Raw genomic sequence first — 19,972 nt, forward strand, 5'->3', positions numbered from 1 at the left:
TATGACATCTTCTTAGTGTCCCTGCTGCAGGCTGGTCCTTTTTGATGTACTTGGCAGTCACTTTGACACTTCGTGGTTTTTGGCTGAACCTTGATAGATATATCTTATTTTATCCTTTATATTTATCTTATTTTATAATTTATATTTATCTGGTCAAAATTCGTTCTATGAGGTTCTTTTATATTCTGATCAAGAGTTTTGATCTCAATTTGTCCAATGGTCTAAAAGTTTTAGTTGAGCTGTTTGTAGTCAGTGTACAATGCCTGTCATTAGGTTTGATAATATTGTGTATCCATCAATATATTAATTGTCATCAATTTATTAAATATCCATTGCTTCTCACTCTTGGGTAGTTGCAAGTGTCGGTTGGAGGACAGTTGTGTATCTTGGCAACTGTCAGGTCCTTTAAATACATAGTGTAATGCCAAGGAAGGGAGTAGGGTAGATTCAGATGAATTGCAATCCTTGGTAGACCATCTCTGGTCTTCTTCTGTAATTAATTCATGAGCGAATAAAGATATATTTTAGTAATTTTACTCTGTTGGTACACTCTGCCATTTGTATTATTACTTTATGTCTGTCATTTACCATGTATAGCAGTAAATGCTCTTCATTGATTAAGTTCCTCTCCCTCCAGCTCTTCATCCTATGTGCTGAGCCCACCTTTGCCACCTCTCTTGTATAATAAGGGCTGTTGTGGTCTATGAGGTTATACTTGTTGGAAATATCCTTTGTTTGTAGTGAATTTAAGAGAAGTGTCGTTTAAGCTAGTTTTGAAAACCTGATTGCAGTTTTTCTTTAATAAACAAAATCCTAAGATAAATAAGAGGCACATAGAGATTTAGTTTTGAAGCGTTCCATGTTTATTTCTGCTAACCCCTAATTTTAGCATTATAAATTGGAATGGTTCTATGAAAGTAAAACGATCAATAGTAATGTAATTATGTTACTATTTCTCCAATACTTTATGTTTTTAACTGACTGTATGTGATTTTTCCTATTAAAGGTACAACAAAAAGGAAGGAATTACATAAAACATCAAAAGCAAAAGCTTTATTTGGATATTGGGGAGAAAATCACAATGGAGTAACATTGCAAGCCTACAAGATAGTTTTCAATTCACAAGGGGATGACAAAGGAGCATATTCAAATTTTGCTTTATTGCTTGGAGCAGTATTAGATGATGATGTTGCGAATGCAGAGATTGATCTTTATTTGACAGCAGGGAGAGTTGTAAGATCGAGATTCATACCTTGTGGAACATTGTATTTGGACTCAGCTCAGGTAAGCAGTGCTATATGAGGAAGACAATCCCATAAATTGTGCATCATTATATGTTAATGGTTTTGCATTTGAATTGTATATGGTCATTGTATTAAATAGGTTTATGTTTATCTTTTCAAGAACAGATCATGGATGCTAAGGCTTATCATGAAATAGTTTTCAATGGGGTATTCAACAAACTGGTTCATCGAACTAGGGAAAAAAATGATGTAGTTATTGCAAAGAGAAATATATTAGAAAACATGATATTGGAAGGGATATGGGTATCTTCAAACATGTATTTTATTTTGCCATTGGAACTGGAGAAAAGTTGTGTTTCTCAAAGTGAAGTCCACATTGATTGGAAATGCATCCATCAATGTGCTGATGTTGCTAGATCTGTCCGAGCTAATATGAGAAGATTGCAAGTCAGTGAAACTAACATGAAAATTATTCATCTGGCAAGTGGGCATTCAGAGAATTCAGATTTGTTAGAGAAGGCAATAGTAACTCTTCATACTGGGAAGATTTACTGCATTACTAATATCCTTCACGATAGGACAGCTGAGAGCCCATTTCCTGATGCAACAAAATATGACAGCTACAGTGACTACTTTGAAAAAAAGTAAAACTCTGAACTTGTTTTTTTATTGATTTCAACTTCAATTACTTTCAAGCTTTAAGCAAAACTCCACTGTTGTACTCTGGATAAATTTTACCAAATACAACACTGGGAATTTCGCAGGTATGGCAAGAAGCTAAATTTCTTGAAACAGCCACTTCTGCAGGTTAAACAAACTCATCGACCTCATAATCTTCTCACTCGATATGGTGAAAAGTCTAAAGGTTTGCTACTCTAATTGTTGATATTCTTTATTTATTTTTTGACATGACTACTAGAAAATGTAAGCAATGATAAAAAATAGGTCCAACTCAAGAAACTCTGAACTGTTCTTCAACTTTGAACATATGTTTGTATATGGATGAAAATTGGCCAGTCCACAATTAGCACTAAGTTATGGTTTTTGAACTAAATATTAGGAAGACTAGGTATTTTTTCATAGATATTGTTGTAAGAACAAATGCGAGAGCTAAAATAGAGATTATTACAAACTCATCAAAATTTCAGTCACCCTATCTTTAGGCTTCAGTTGCCTACATTCATCTTTATCTTCCTTTAAACTGTTGAGCTTCTTGTTTCTTAATCACATTTTTGTTGACTCGCAAATTGTTCTGTACCTTATTGATTTCTGTTTCACTCATCATTCCATCTAGCCACTCTATCCAAATGCATTCAACTGCTTCTGCATTAAATTCAGTCAAAGTATTGTTTCTTTGAGTTTCAAGTATTCGAGGATTAGGTTCCTAAGGACAAAAAAACCTATGGTTTTTGGAGGTGCTAGGAAGACAGCTATCAAAAGATTCAAAGCATTAACTGAAAACCGGTGAAAAGATGTTGTAAGTTATCATTTATGTAAACAGTAAGTAAAAGATACTGAAATCTATACAAAATTTGACAATCAATTGATCCAATCATATACAACAAGCATTTGTAGTATAATATTTATATTATTTATTAGATTAATATGCAAACTAAAAGGCAGAACCTAATACACAGTGCAATTGCTAAGATAACTTCTGGTCTGATTGGTAAAAATACATTGAAAAATCAAACTAAGGTTGAGAAGAACCACTCCTCCCAACATTAGATCGAAACCATTACAGCCTGCCCCTCTTTGCATTTATCAAAGGAGATACATCTGTTCTATCTATAGAAGAGGTAGCAAAAGCATTTTGGACAACTATTCTTATGCAGTTACATAGGCTTGTATCTCCTCCTCCCCCATAGTGACAAGTTTTAATTCATGGTCAACTTGATTGATCCATGTATGGTCCTCCATAAAAATGGGGGCTGTTAAATTTCAATTAGATTTATTTTCAAGTAAATTCTCAAGTTGCCTTCTATATCTTAAAACTTAAATGGGACAATTAAAATATATATATTGATATATAATCAATTGATTAAATATATAAATACATATCGTAACACTTGGGAATATGTTTATGTATATGATTTGGCCCACCAAAATAATTGAAGAAGGCTGAATATTCGCACACCACGATATGAAAGGGACAAAAGCTGAATAATATATATTTTTATGTCTTGGATAGAAGTACGAAAGTTATATCTATAACATGGGAAGGAGTACAACCCTTCACATGACCTAACAAATCTGCCCAAAAGTCACACTGAGTCCAAGGTTAAGGAGAGGCTCATAGACATGTCACTTCTCACGTGACAGGAAATGGAGATAAGGAACTAAGCCCAGTCAAACAATATTGAAAGAAGTGAGTGGGTCCCGAGGGAAGGAATAAGCCCGATGATGTGAGCAAAGAAACAAATAAAGTAAACATTAAACATGCCTGAAGACAATGATGCATATGACACCTTAGGTTTAAATAAGAAAAGACTAAACCTAGTTTTACTATATTGATAATATTATTATATACATTAATATAAGTTTACTAAATACAAATATATTAATATATACATTTATGATATCAAAAATAACATTTGTTCAAATAAATGTCTTTAAGTTTACAATATGTTCTTTTCGACTAACACTATAAAACATTAACACTCCCTCTTAGCTAGGGAGGATAACAAGATTCATACACAATGTGAATAACATATTACCTTGGCGTAATATTGAAAAATGGATGTCAACTCATTTGACATTTTGGTTTCTTGAATGTTGACTCATTTGACATTCATTAGGTGCCTTTGAGCAATAGCCTCCCGAATGTTGAGTTGCAATAAGTTCACCAAGTACTCTGTGTAATGGTTTCATGAACATCAATTTGCAAAACATCACCATGTACTCAAAATGTTCATAAGGTATGTGCACGCACATTCTCATAATGCTTATCATATAAACATTCACCATGCAAAGTATGATCTATCATGATCTGCACAGACATTGTAAGATATCCACCATAATAAGAAAATTAAGTCATTGTAAGATCGCCACCTTTCAATAAATTCTTCAAATACGAGTGATAATCATTCATAAGTCATCACTTCCTCATGATGTACACAGGGCTCATAAGAAATAACTTTTATTACTAAGTAATTCATTTGTACAATAATAAAATATCCTGAGATTCTTCTTGGTAATTACAACATACCAAGTGTACCTCAGAAATGATCCACTTTTATTTTGCTCAAGGCTTTGGTGTAAACAATAAGGAACTCCGTCTTAATCTAAAATTTCACAAATTTGAGATTTGAAGTTTTTTAGAATAGATCTTTCTCTGAATCCAGGTTAGAATTATTAACTTTAGCGAAAAAAGCTTGATGTTTGAGTTTGTCAAGACATCTTGCTGCAGTGTGACCATATTTGTCGCATCTAAAACATTGTACATTAGAAAGGTCTTTCTATTTTTTGAATGGTTGTTTATCATCCTTCCCCCTTTTCCTTTTTAAGTTTGTGGTGAGGGCTCCAATGTCTTCATTTGTGGACTCCATGTCAATTCCTCTAGTTTTTCGATTACACTCTTCTTGAATGCAGTTTGCTTTTAGTCGATTGAATTTGGGTGGGTGGTTCGGGATGAGCACCTATTCCTTGTCTAAAGTTTCCCCATGAAAAAGGCAACCCATTTAATGATACGATAATTAACTCTTTGCTATCATAGTTGTGACCAACTGTTAATAGTTGGTTTCTTAACTCCATTATCCTCATGAAGTATGAGGTATGGGGTGATGTTCTCGCTTTTCTTCATCTTGATATTATTGAGTTGATTTTTCACAGTGAGAATCCTGCTAGTGTTGTTGATCTGGAACATGTCTTCTAGAGCTTTGAACATATCATACGTAGAATCTAATTTCGTGATAATAGGTAGTAGATGATCTTTTACTCCATCTACTAATAATTCCATTGCTTTGGTGTTGTCAGTTTCCTGTTCATTTGTCTTTGTATTTTTAGGAGGATTTTCCAAGTCGTTAACTTTTGTTTTCTTAGTATCATCATTATACACACTTTCCAAGCTTCAAAATTTGAAGCACCTTCGAGCCTATCTTCAATCCTTATTCCGCTTATCATTTTGATAAGAAGGGTTTAAGAATGTTTGAGTGCACTTGAATAAATAAATCTAACCTAGATCGTCTCTTATATTGGCTCTAATACCATGTTAAATTTCGATTAGATTTATTTTCAAGTAAATTCTCAAGCTGCCTTCTATATCTTAAAACTTAAATCGGACAATTAAAATGTATATATTGATTTATAATCAATTGATTAAATATATAAATACATATCCTAACACTTCGGAATATGTTTATGTATATGATTTCGCCCACCGAAATAATTGAAGATTGAATATTCCCACACCATGATATGAAAGGGACAAAGGCTGAATATATTTTTTAATGTCTTGGATAGGAGCAGGAAAGTTATATTTATAACATGGGAAGTAGTACGACCCTTCACATGACCTAACAAGTCTGCCCAAAAGTCGCACCAAGTCCAAGGTTAAGGAGATGCTCATAGACACGTCACGTCTCACGTGACAGGAAACAAAGATAGGAACTAAGTGTAGTCAAACTATATTGAAGGAAGTGAGCGGATCCTGAGGGAAGGAATAAGCCCAATGATGTGGACAAGGAAACAAATAAAATAAACATTAAACATGCCCAAAGATAATGATGCATACAACATCTTAGGTTTAAATAAGATGAGACCAAATTTAGTTTTATTATATTGCTAATATTATTATATATATTAATATGAGTTTACTATATACAAATATAAATGGTTTTGTGAAGATATCAGCAATTTGTTCCTTTGAGTTAACATATTTGATCTTCACCTCTTTATCTTGAACTCTCTCACATAATGATACTTGATTGCAATGTGCTTTGTCTTTGTGTGCATTATTGGATTCTTTGAGATATTGATAGCACTTGTATTATCACAAGTAAGTATCACTAGTTCTGTAATCTCTTCCTTCATTCCTTTGAGTAGCTATTTGATCTATACAATATTTGTGAAGTCGACACAAGCAGCAACATATTCAACTTCAACAGTGGATTGTGAGGTACAACTCTATTTCTTGCTAGTCCATGTAACTAGTCTTTTGCCTAAGAAAAATGCTCCTCCACTAATACTCTTTCTGTCATCAATGTTTCTAGCCCAATCAGCATTAGTGTAGGCTCTTAATTCAAACTTTTCATTCTTCTTGTAGTATAGACCAAACTCTTTTGTTCCTTTCAAATATCTCATTATTCTCTTCATAGCCATTAAATGATTCTCCCTAGGATTAGCAAAGAATCTTGCAACTATCCCTACAGATAATGCAATATCAAGTCTGCTATGTACTACATATTGCAATTTGTCAATCATAGACCTGTATAATGTTTGATTCACCTCAGTTGAATAATCATTCTTTGACAATTTGTGTCCTATCATCATAGATGTACTTACTGATTTGGAATCTTCTAACCCAAAAGTCTTCAATATTTCTTTTACATGCTTTGACTAAGTGATGTATATACCATATTTCATCTGATAAACTTGCAAACCCACAAAAGATTTGATCTCTCCAAACATTGACATTTCAAATTCTTGCTTCATCTGATTTGCAAAATTGTTACATAAGACATCTTTACCTCAAAATATGATATCATCAACAAATATTTTAGATATCAAAATACCTTTGCCTTTTTTTGTCTTTATGTACGGATTGTTGTTATCATCAATCCTTTCAAATCCAATCTTCACAAGATTAGTATGAAGTCTCTCATACCAGGGTCTTGGTGCTTGTTTCAAACCATATAGTGCTTTGTGCAGTCTACATACCATGTTTTTATTGTTATCACCAACAAAATGTTTTAACTGTTTTATGTAAACTTCCTCTTTTATTATGCCATTTAAAAATGCAGATTTAACATCCATCTGATAAACTTTGAAACCTTTATATGCAACATAAGCAAGTAGAGTTCTTACTCCTTCCATTCTAGCAATAGGAGCAAATGTCTCCCTGTAGTCAATTCCTTCTTGTGCATATCCTTTGCAAACCAATCTTGCTTTGTTCCTTGTGACTTCACCATTCTCATCTGGTTTGTTTCTGAATAACCACTTGGTGCCAATCACATTCTTGTCTTTTGGTCTAGGAACTAAACTCCAAGTTTTGTTCTTCTCTATCTGTTCAATCTCTTCTTCTATGGCTTTGTACTAGTCCACATCTTTTAATGCATCTTTCACTATTTTGGGTTCCTTCATGCTCAACAAACATGATTCAATTTTCAATCTATTTCTTGTCATTGGCCTAGCATCTTTGTTTCCAATGATTTGATCAGCAAGATGATGTCTTTTGACATATTTGGACAATTTTGGCTCAGCTCTTATTTCTTGATTTTGTCTTCCAGATTCAGAATCACTATGTACATCTCTATCAGGTATCTCAACATCTCTTTCATGTGTACTAATCTCAGAGTCAGAATGTGCATCTTCTTCATTATGTAACTCGGCATTTAAATGCAGCTCAGTTTCTTGAATGCAACTCGGCATTCACAGGATGTGACTCGACAGTCACTGGTACTTGCTGTTGGTTTGTCACTTGATTTGCAGAATCTTCTTCAGCAAACATTCCTTCATAAAAGTATACAAATGATTTGTATTCTTCTGGTTCTTTCATAGAGTCAGCTTCATGTACCTCTGTAAATTCATCAAAATTCACATTTGCATTTTCTACAATTTTTTTAGTATTAGTATTTAAACACTTATAAGCTTTACTTCTTGTGGAGTAGCCAAGGAATATACCTTCTTCACTTTTTGCATTAAACTTTCGATTCCTAACATCTTTAAGAATGTAACACTTACTTCCAGATACCTTAAAGTATTTTACATTGGGTGGATATCCATACCATAGTTCAAAAGGTGTTGAATGAGTACCTTTCTTGATTTGCACACAGTTCAATGTATATACAACAGTACTTACAGCTTCTCTCCAGTATTTCAAAGCAACATTCTTCTCCATCATAAGTGTTCTGGCACAATCCATTATAGACCTGTTTCTTCTTTCAACAATCGTATTTTGTGGAGGGGTCCTAGGGGCAAATGTTTGTCTTTTGATTCCTCTGTCATTACAAAACATCTCAAACTCATTTGATGTGAATTCTCCTCCTCTATCTGATCTCAAGCATTTTAGACTTTTACCTGTTTCTTTTTCAACTCTTGCCAAGTACCATTTAAACATTTGAAAAGCATCAGATTTCTATTTCAAAAACATAATTGTCATCATCCTAGAATGATCATCAACGAATAGCATTATGTACTTATCTCTCCTGTAACTTTGTACTTCAATTTGTCCACACAAGTCAATATGAACAATCTCTAGTATTTCTTTAGAGGTATAAGTTTTACTCTTAAAGTTTGACTTTGTCATTTTGCTTGGTTGACATTGTTTGCACACTACATTACCAGGTTTCTTCAACTTATGAAAACCTCTGACTTTCTTCATGTTACTAATACTAACCAAATTATCAAAATTAACATGACATAACCTCTTGTTCCAATGTCATACATCGTCAAATTTTGCAACAAAACAAGTAATATCCTTTATATTAAGATAGAATAGATTACTTCTAGTTTGATCAACCTTTTTCAATCAGTTTCCCATTTTTCATAAATCTTAGCAGTCTTATTTCCAAATTAAACCTTGTATCCCAAATTATTCAATTATGATGCACTCAACAAGTTATAGTTTAGTCCTTCAACATAATAAGCATTGTCACATGAAATTTTGTCTGAGAGTTTGATTGAACCTTTTCCTTTTATCGAATATGGTGCATCATTACCAAATCTTATGCTATTTCCATCATGACAATTTAAGGTAATGAACTTACTTTTGTCTCCGGTCATGTGATGTGAGCACCCACTCTCATTGATCCATCTATCATTTTTGTTTACACAAGTCACAAGTGCAATTGCCTCATCTTCATCAGATTCGTCCTTCATTGCAACATACACCACTTCATCATCATGTTCATCAGAATCATCCCTAGTTTCTTTTTCAGCAATGTAGCATGACTTCTTGCCTTTGTTTTTGTAATCTTTGCTATCATCTTCTCTTTTGTTTTTGTACTTGTTGCCATTTTTGTAGTTTTTCTGTGTACATCTTGCAACAATATGACCAACCTCATTGCAATTGAAACAAATGATGGGTAACTTACCTTTGAACTTACCTTTTCCTCTGTGAAATCTTCTTGCAAGTAGTGCTTCCAATTGTTCAACATCTTTCTCATTTGTGTCACTGTCACTAGATACATATTTTATCTTTCGCTTCTTCTTCTGTGTCACCTTATAAGAGTCCTTCAATAACAGCTTAGCTTTAAAAGTAGATTCAAGACTCTTAGGTTTGTAATTATCAAAATTAGATAGCTCAAAAGTAGTGAGTCTACCTACCAGACCTTAAAGGTTAGATCATTTCCTAGAATACATCTCAATTCTTGAATTGCAAAAACTCTGATAGCATAAGTAGGCAGTAATGTTCTCAAGACTTTGCTTAACACAGTATCATCATCTATATGACCAATAGCTTCTCCTATTGCACTAACAACTTCTTTTATTCTAGCAACATATTGAGCAATATTCTCACCTTCCATTTTCATATTATCAAACTTACCTCTGAGACGCTCAGATTTGACTCTTTGAACATTTTTGTCTCCTCCATAGATGGTGTGTAGGGCATCCCACATTTTCTTTGCAGTGTCACAACCTTTGATATCATCAAATTCGGCATAGCTTAGGACAGAGGCAATCTCCAACATCACCTGATTGTGTTCTTTCTTCTTCTTCATATCTTCAACAGTTAGGGCTCCAACTGGATCAATATGTTCCACTATAATGGTAGATTGTGCATAATCTCCAAGTCCTCTAAGGTGTAGCTTCATCAAACTTTGACATGCAAGAAAGTTCCTCTAAGGTGTAGCTTCATCAAACTTTGACATGCAAGAAAGTTATCTCCATTGAGCTTGAGTACTTTTCTTTTAGACATTTCGATCTTTGTGCTTCTAGTACCTTGAAACTAGTCCTCTTAAGCAGATGGCTCTGATACCAATTGTTGGAATACTTTAGAATAACTAGGGGGGGGGGGGGGGGGTGAATCAGTTATCCAAGGTCCAGATGTATAAATAAAACTTTTCATAACTTAGTCAACCCATAAAACATTCATATCCATGTATGCAACTTAGTAGATTATGCAATCACTAAAACTTGTATGTTACTGTGAAATCATTTTGCAGAAATGTAAAGCATGAAACACAATAGATTCATCAACACACTTGACATAATGATTTACGTAGAAACCCAATTTGGGAAAAACCACTAGTAACATTCTACTCCTTTTCACTCTTTTGAAGTGATGACATATGAAAGGCCAACTCTGTTAAAGGTTACAATACACACTGTTAAATGTGACCCAGTTAAGGGATCTTAATCACCTTGTTAAGGATTTTAAGCCATTCACTTTGAATGCCACTTAGTTAAAAGATTTACAAATGACTATTAGGTCAACTTTAATCCAAAGGATTTACCCTAGACTGATACAATTGTTAGAGAGTAGTAGTAGAGCTTTGATCTGATACAACTTACAACTTCTTTTGCAGATTTCAAATCTCTATTCAGTCCTCAATTCTGCTTGGCTTTCATACTTTACAGCTCTGACAGCTTGTTCACCCTTCAAGCATTCATCTCCTTAAGCCTTCTTGCTTTACATGCCATTGTAGTTTCTTCTCTTGGGTCACTTGATGAAGCAAAACCCTTAACTCCTCCTTAGGTTCTTGCACCTGACAACAACTTTGCTTCATGACTAGACATTCCTATAAATAGGAAATTAAGATATTTTCTCGCTCATTTTCCATTGTCCAATTTAGAGTTTTGAATGGATTAGGTAGGGTACAATATATCTACCCCATATCTTGTATTTTCTAGAAACATCTCCTAGAATCCATCCAAATTCGCCTAAAAACGGTTTGCATCAAATTCTGTGCCACTAGCTCATCAACCTTATCTTTCTCGTGGTTCACAAGTTTCAAGAAAACAAACTTGTCGGCTTAGATTCGGCGAATCTTTGATCTTTAACATAATGTAGTAGCTTGACATTATCAATCTTTGATGCTCAACACATACTGCGTTGCTCAACATCAACTATAAAATCACTCGGCATCAACTAAACTTTACTCGGCATCAACTATCTTGCTCGGCATCCACTAGAATTTGCTTTTGCTCGGCTCCAACTGACTTTCTGCTCAGCCTACACTAACTTTTCTTGGTACCTACTATCCACTCGGTCAAGCTTGGCATACAAACTTTGTGCAACTTGTTCTTCTAAACTTTCTTAGTGTAGCCAGCATTTTGCAACCTTAAATAGATTATCAATACATCATGTCATCACTATCTTAACTGATCTTTGTACTTCATTACATAATCATAACTCAACCTTTCTTCTAGGTGCTATTGTTACCTCTTATTGATCAAATCCTCTTCATCAATCAACTAAGTGATAGTACTTGAATCTTATAAGCAGTTGTCTTACCAGCAAATAGCAGGTTTGACATCAGTGAAAAAACAATGATTGAAACACAGTCTTCTTCAACAATCTCCCTCTTAACAATGATCTTTTCAATTAGATTTCAACAACTTGGTAGGATTAATGCTCAAATAATTATTGAAATGACTCCTTTTATGAGGACATTGGATCTTGTTCCATTAACATAAGAAATGTAGGATAGTTAGAGATGCAACTTTGACAATTGAAATGTCTTTTAAGAGGATAAATCATATTAAACAATGTCGTATATATATAATTAAAAAACCAAAATTTTCTATTAGGGTCAGTAATTGAATGAGGGAGCATGAAAGATTGCCCCAAAGAAATTGTCACACTAAGCCCAAGAGAAGACACCCTCTTAAACCCGAGTGGTAGGCACATAGGACGTCCAACATGAGGTGGTCTACCTAGTAGGGTGTTTGTATCTATCCTCCCTATTCATGTCTTCTTATTCATCCTCTTATGGCTTGTGATATCTCAAATAATCAACCATTGTAGAGGTTGGAAAGGATATCATAATAGGGTGCCTGGAAATCCTCCAATTTAAGCCCAAGAGCAAACATTCACTCTCTTGGCACCAAGTGGAAAGCACATTGGACATCCAAGATGGTGGGGTCTACTTAGAAGGAGATTGTATCTCCATTGTTCCTCTTGCACTCCCTTACTAACCTTGTTGTCATTGTATGCAACAATACACTTAATACTATATATTATTTTGCCTATATTATGCATGCATATAAAACATATACTCATGCTAACCACTAAGGAACGAGAGTGCTACTGCATGCAATAAATATTAATCTTTGATATGATCTATGGTGTAGATTGGTCTGATTGGCATTTTTCTTGAATGTTTCTTGTATCAATCTTCTTCATCGTTCTCTTTGTTCTTCAATATGTAAAGATCTCTTGATCACTTGATCTTGACCATCTTGTGGCCTCTTATACACTTTTATTGGGATTTAAGGGCATGACTTACTCAAATTTGACTTGATTTCTTCGAAGGCAACAACATAAAATGTTTACTACCATACCAAATAAACTATTAGTTCATACTTGATACATGGGTAAAATGTCTTTATCACTCATGAAATTATAGAGGAGACTAGAGATGGTTAGCCAAGGACTACAGCTGATCCCACTACATCAAACTCCCTTCCTTGACAATACACACTATATCTAAAGGACCCAATGGTTGCCAAGAAGAACACAACCGTCAACCAAACGATTCTTATAACTACCCAAGAATGACAAAGAACTTAATACAAACAAGTAATACATTGTTAGGTAACCAATATTATTGAACATAACAATAGACATTGTACACCACTGAATAGGTCTAAACTTAGATATGCACAAACACGTTCAAATCATGAAAGACTTGGCGTAAGTAGCAAAGTTCATAAACATATTGCTGAGTGAAAGAGATAAGTCTCCATTTTTCTAAATGATAAATAGAAAAAATATTTGGTTAAGGTTGTTTACGCTCAAATGGTACAAGCTTAGTGTATTTTCATCATAAACAATTTTGAGCTAAATAGTTGAATTTATATGATTCCAAATGATACATAGAAAAACATTATGTTTTTAAGATGGTTTAGGCTCAAGTGCTACAAGCTTATTACATTTTCACCATAAATATTATGGTTATTCATTTTTTCTAGCCGTTTCACTGATTTTAAAGGTTTGCTAAGTCTGCTTAGAATTTCTTGTCTATTTCTCACAAGAGTTTATCTTTTCTAGTAAACCTAAGATTATGAGCTATTAGTTGAACAAGGATTGTTATCAAACTTGTTGGATATGTCTGAGTTAAAATATTAAAAAAATATTGGAATATTTAGATACTAAATCTTCATATACACAATATAAAACTTCCAATCCAAATTAATAATTCTTTCTTTCTTTTGTGCCCTTCATAGTTCTATTTTACTTCTTTTGTACAATAAATCATCTATATGGGAATGTATTAAAAGGTTATTTCCTGATGTGTTTGGAAAATGAAAATATTTTATAATATTCTTCAAATGTCAATAGGCACCCCATAGTTTTAAATGAGACTAAATAAAACTTCTTCCGACTTGCCAGGTAAACAACTTGATTTGAAATTGAAACCTAATTATATAGAACTTCCAGCAGAATTATGCCTGAATCTGGGTGTGCCAAGCTCTGTTATTAAGTCTCTGTACTTAATTCCTTCTGTAATGCATCGCATGACTAATTTGACACTGGCAAGTCAACTACGAGAGGAGATACAGGAGTGCTCAAGTTGCCCTTTTATTTCTGCAATGCTTGTAAGTTAATTTTTTTAATTGACAGTTCATATCTTTTGTTTGAGCATAGACAATTTCTTTTAATCTTTTACCATAAGAGCTTAAGATAACCTACCTTTTGTGGGATATGATAGATTATGCAAGCATTAACAACTCTGAGGTGCATGGAAAGTTTCTCATTTGAGCGCTTGGAGCTATTGGGAGACTCAGTATTAAAATATGCTGTTAGCTGTCATCTTTTCTTGAAATATGATAAAAAGCATGAAGGACAATTAAGTGCACACAGATCTTTGGCAGTTTGCAATGCCACTCTTCATGCTCTAGCTTTAAAACGCAATTTGCCGGTATTGACAGGGATTATTCCTTTCCTATCACAGCATTCATCCAGTTTAAAATTAAATGATCGAAGTTAAATTGTGCTTCTTATGAACTCAAAATGTACTTAGAAGGCTTATCTTATAAGTTATTTTATCTTATTCTCTTGTACATTTTAATATCATGATTTATTACTGCTTTTTTGCATGTATAATATTTTTTTCTAAGAATATCTTATTCTCTTTTACATTTTTATGTCATGATTTATAACTGTTTTTTGTATGCATAAAAAGAATTCCTTAGATTTTGAACAATGCTTCCTTTCACTATCGTAGATTTTCAAGCTGTAAGTGATATCCATCTGTGAAGATTTCAGAGCAAATTACATTTAAGAAAGGCATGCAAAGGTCTTTTATGAATTAAAATTACCATGTGCAAGGATAACATATTCAATCATGACTACAAGAACTAGGAGATTCTCACGTTTGTATGTTATTTTATGTAGCCTTAATCACACCTCTGCCAGAACATCTTCACCAGTAATTCGCTGCCAGTCTGCCAGTTTAATAGTTGAACAAACAATAACAGTGCAATTTACGACATCATGACATTATATCAACATTAAATATTTGAGAGGTACAAACATTTAACCATCAGGGTTCTGTAAAATTTCGAATCATAATTTCATCTTAGCAATCTTGTAAATAAAAAATGCAAATGATTAAAAAATAGTAGCCTGTTTAGTTTCCAAATATGGCATTTACCAAGACGACTGCATTGGTAGTTCTGATGGTGAAGTGGATTTTTGTTGATCATTTCCTCTCTTTGATGCATACCCTCTGAAGTGATGAATTATATTTTTGAGTTCTGAATCTCTTGTTAATATAAAAAAGTTTTGTGTCAACCTGTATATATTAACACTGAAACGATGTATATATTTTTCGCAATAAATCTCTTTCATCCTTCGTACATAGGAACAAAATCCAATACTTTTTCATCATGTAGTATGCAAAGAGAGCTCTCTGGTTAATCAAATAGGATAAAAGGATAAAAAATGCAGCATGTGAAATTCATGGAAAAATGAAGACAATATATTGTATAAGAATGTTACTATTACAAAATAATTGATAAAATATTTTCTTGTTATTACAATGATCAATAGATCAATATATACAAAATAATAAACGATGTTTTCTTAGGAAATGATCGTCAACAATAGAAACATTCTACTCTAGCTAACAGTAAACTAATAGCTAAATGCACAACACCAAGCTGTCCTCTGAAGTTGACAAACTTATTTGGATTGAGAGGCTTGCTGAAAATAGTTGCAGTCTTATCTGCTATAGGAACATACTACAAGTCTATTATCGCATCGTTAGCCACCTGCCATATGTAGTGAATATGAACATCCACCTGCTTGGTTCATTCATGGAAGATTGGATCTCGTGGTAACTAGATAACACCTTCGTAATAAACAAAGAAAGTGGTCAGTCCTGCAAGTGATATTTGCATATACCCAAGCATCCGACGAAGGCAAACAACTTCACAACTCGCTTTAATTGTCCCTTTGTATTCAGCCTGTGTAGAGGAGAGAGAAACTGTTTGTTGCTTCTTACTGGTCCAAGTGACGACATTGGATCCCAAACTAAACACATCAAGAAGTTGATTTTTTATCATCAACAAAACTTGCCCAATCTAAATCTGTGAAGCCATTGAGTCCGAGAGTAAAAAAGTCCATAATTTGTAGTGCTCTTCACATAACGAAGCACACACTTTGCTAGCATCCAATGATCAGCCTAAGGAGCTGTCATAAAGCATGAGATGTAGTTGACTACGAAACTGATATCAAGTCTAGTAGCAAAGAGGAAGATGAGGCTGCCTACTAGTTTCCTCTATGTAGTATCATTAACTAAAGGAGAATTAGACTTGGCTGATAACTTCAAACCTTTCTCCATGGGTGTAGATAAAGGTTCGCAATCCTGTATACGAAATTTGTCTAATAGAGCCCTGATATATTTGGATTGAGAAATGAATATACCACAAGATTGTTGCCAAACCTCAACACCTAAGTAATAATGCATGAGCCCGAGATCGTTCATATCAAAAGGTTGGCATAAACTTTGTTTGACTCCTTGAATCAAAGATGCCAAACTGCTAAAGATCAAATCATCCACATAAATGACTAGAAGGATAATGTCACTGTCAATAGTCTTCTTGAAGTACGAATTTGAGTTTCAAAAACTCCTCTAGAAGCCTTGATCACTGAGGAGTTTATCAGTTTTCATGTACTATGCCCTACGGGTTTGCTTCAAACCATAGAGAGCTTTCACTAACCTAAGAACTTGACATTCTTTGCTAGCAACTTTGAAACCAGAAGGTTGCATCACGTAGACCTCTTCTTGTAGGTCACCATTAGGAAAGCACTCTTGATGTCCATTTGATGGACCTTCCAGCCAAATTGTGTTGCCATGGCTAGGACTAATTTGATAGTACTCATCTTTGTTGTAGGAGCAAAGGTTTCTTCATAATCAATGCCTTAACGCTGAAAAAAGCCCTTTGCAACTAAACGAGCTTTGTACTTATCCAATTACCTTAGTCTTCTATTTTGTTTTGTAAACCCATTTGCAGCCAATGGGTTTCTTCCTTGGTTGAAGATCAGACAAGACTCAGTGTGATTTGTCAGTAGGCTTTGATGTTTTGATTTCATGACTTGTTCCTACTCAAGAATTCCTTTAGCCTTATAGTATATTTGAGGTTCAAACACACTACGAATGTTGGACATAAAAGCACAATTAACTGACTTTATAGGTTTGTTGTTTTTTGGAGCATTTCTCCCATTGATGAGCTCATCATTTCAAAGATCAACAAGTTCCTTAGTCCATCACTTAGGCCAAAAAGGACCAACATTAGCATCAGGAGATGCTCTATGATCAGGTTCCTCGTTAGAAGAATTTGGGTCAAACTCAGGTGAAGCATCTACAAATGTGGGTGATCCTGCAGGAGAAGTTGGAGGTGTGTACAGGAATCACTAGTAGAACTGGAGTTGTTGGAGGCCTCCCATTAGGTTAAGCTCCCAAATCATGAGCCTATATAGGTTGATCTATTGGATAAAGAATAGAAGAAACAAGCATGAATGGTCCTAGTTCATCAAAGACTACATCACGACTGTATAAGAGACAAGATGTCTCAATGTCGATCAGGCGGTAGGCCTTGTGAAGACTAATGTATCCAACAAGCATGAGCTTCTGAGGCATCAAGGATCCAAACACAGGCAAGATTAGAAAAACTTCAAGTAATTGATTTTGGGCTTGTGACCTATCTAGGTTTCTTTTAGAGTCTTACCTTTGACCGCTACAGTTGGTAACCGGTTCAAAAGGTACACTGTAGTGCTAACTGCTTCTTGCCCAAAACTTCTTCAGTACATGTTTGTGTTTGAGCATGGATCTAGCCATCTTTGTGATTGTTCAGTTCTGACGTTCAACTAGAGTATTTTGTTGTAGTGTGTAGAGTGTGGTTAACTGGCGCTTGATGTCACCAGTATCATAGAAGGTAAATAATTCAGTAGAACAATATTCCCCCACACCCCACATTATCTGTCCTAAGAGAAATAATGGATTTCCCAGACTCTTTTTCAACTACAGTTTTAAACTTTTGAAATACAGTAAACAAACATGATTTCTTTTTAAGAAAATATACCCACATCTTTCTACTAAAATCATCAACAAACAACATAAAATACCTAGACCCAAGAACAAGAGTAGCTATAGGGATGCAAATATTGACATGTACAAGCTGAAGTACCTTTGAAGCACCATGAATCGTCAATAGGAAAAGGTGTGCGATGTTGTTTCCTAGCCTGACATGCATCACAAACTTCAAGCTGAGTCTGAATCTTTGGCAAATCGAGGACAAACTCTTCTCAAGCAAGCTGAGAGAGATCATGCACATTTAAATGCCCATACTGCTGATGCCAAAGTGAGCTGATAGAAGATTGCAAACCAGTCATAGCTATGTCCTAAGAATCACTTGAATCAACAAGTCTGAGAAGACCATAATCCTCAAGGCCAACTACAACAACAAACTGAGTATCCCTATTATTGAGAGTGTACTGATGTGAACTAAAGTTGATATCCAACCATGGAGAGTATCGTTGCATCTGATTGACTAAGAGAAGATTGAGTTCCCTCCCTAGAATATAGTACATATTGACTCTTTTTCAACTTTAGGCTTAAACTACAATAATATATCACCCAGACTCTTTAACTACAGGTTTAAACTTTTGAAATACAGTAAACACTTCTGATTTCCTTTTAAGAAAATATAGATAGATATTTCTACTGAAACAATCAACAAACAACAAAAAATAGCTAGACCCAAGAACAAAAGGAGTAGCCATAGGGCTGCAAATATTGACATGAATGAGTTGAAGTACTTGATAAGTACACCATGAATCACCTACAGGAAAAGGTGTGCAGTGTTGCTTCCTTGCCCAACATGCATCAAAAACTCCAAGTTGAGTCTGAATCTCTGCCGAATCGATGACAAGCTCTTCTCGAGCAAGCTCAGGGAGATCATATGCACATTTAAGTGCTCATACTATTGATGCCAAAGTGAGTTGAGAAGCCATACTAGGTCTTGAGAATCACTTAAGCCAACAAGTCTCAAAAGACCATAATCCTCAACGGCAACTGTAACAACAAAGTAAGTATCCCTATTAGTGATAGTGCACTGATGTGAATTGACGTTCATATCCAACCATGTAGAGTGTTGTTGTAATCTCCCCATTTTAGCAAGTTCTTGTAGTTGGCCAAGTTAGTTCACCATCGCGACCCTCGTGAGCTAACAATAGGATTTGAGGGTCTTAATTGTGTGGTTATAGGCTTTCCAGCAGCCTATGGTGTATTTTGGCTCCATTTGAAGGACTTACTATTTATAGAAGTCAATCTGTTGGTTTTGATGAGCTTAGTTGAGTCAGAGGAGTTGGAGGATGCCCTCAGCTTTTATTTCGGGCTTCCAATTTGGGCTCCAAGAATCTTGGAGGGAGCGTCTATTTATAGTATATCACCCCGTCAGGTTTATTCGTCGTCTTTCATCATCATGATCACTTTGATGTTGTCAAATTTCGATTCTGATGCTTCTTCAGTTGTTTTCACAAGACCGGTCAATTATTATTATTATTCATCTAAATATGCTGAGGTTTCTATTTTTATTACTGTTGTTGGTTGATCACCTCAGTATCATAGCTCATTGGAACCGAGGCGAAAATTTTTAAATCATGGGAGCAAGAAACAGTAACCTTACATATCAAAATTTGAAGTTATGGTCAGGTCATTTTCGGAGCCAGAAGCAATTAATATATTAGTTTATAATGACACTTTATTATGTTTTAATGTTGTGTGTGAGAAGCTTCTTAAGTGAAGTTCATTTAGGAAACTTTGTGCCATTTGGAGATTATAAATATGAGCCCATTTGATGAGTAAAGCATCTGATTGATTATTTTCTTTTGTTGCCTG

The 19,972-nt window shown here is 34.5% G+C and overlaps 1 protein-coding gene across 2 annotated transcripts in view; it reads left to right on the forward strand.

Annotated features, from left to right (window-relative positions):
• DCL3 (dicer-like 3) overlaps positions 1-19,972 on the forward strand; it is a 212,235-nt gene that overhangs the window by 75,873 nt on the left and 116,390 nt on the right. For both annotated transcript variants that reach the window (XM_089787426.1, XM_089787425.1), the window contains 5 exons: positions 1,007-1,284; positions 1,410-1,888; positions 2,009-2,109; positions 13,960-14,165; positions 14,279-14,488. In XM_089787426.1, the coding sequence (XP_089643552.1) occupies positions 1,007-1,284; positions 1,410-1,888; positions 2,009-2,109; positions 13,960-14,165; positions 14,279-14,488 (1,274 nt within the window). The remainder of the gene's footprint in view (positions 1-1,006; positions 1,285-1,409; positions 1,889-2,008; positions 2,110-13,959; positions 14,166-14,278; positions 14,489-19,972) is intronic.

The sequence above is a fragment of the Cupressus sempervirens genome, chromosome 6 (assembly GCF_028749045.1).
Source record: "Cupressus sempervirens isolate cs-2001-9-10 chromosome 6, ASM2874904v1, whole genome shotgun sequence".
Classification (NCBI taxonomy): domain Eukaryota; kingdom Viridiplantae; phylum Streptophyta; class Pinopsida; order Cupressales; family Cupressaceae; genus Cupressus; species Cupressus sempervirens.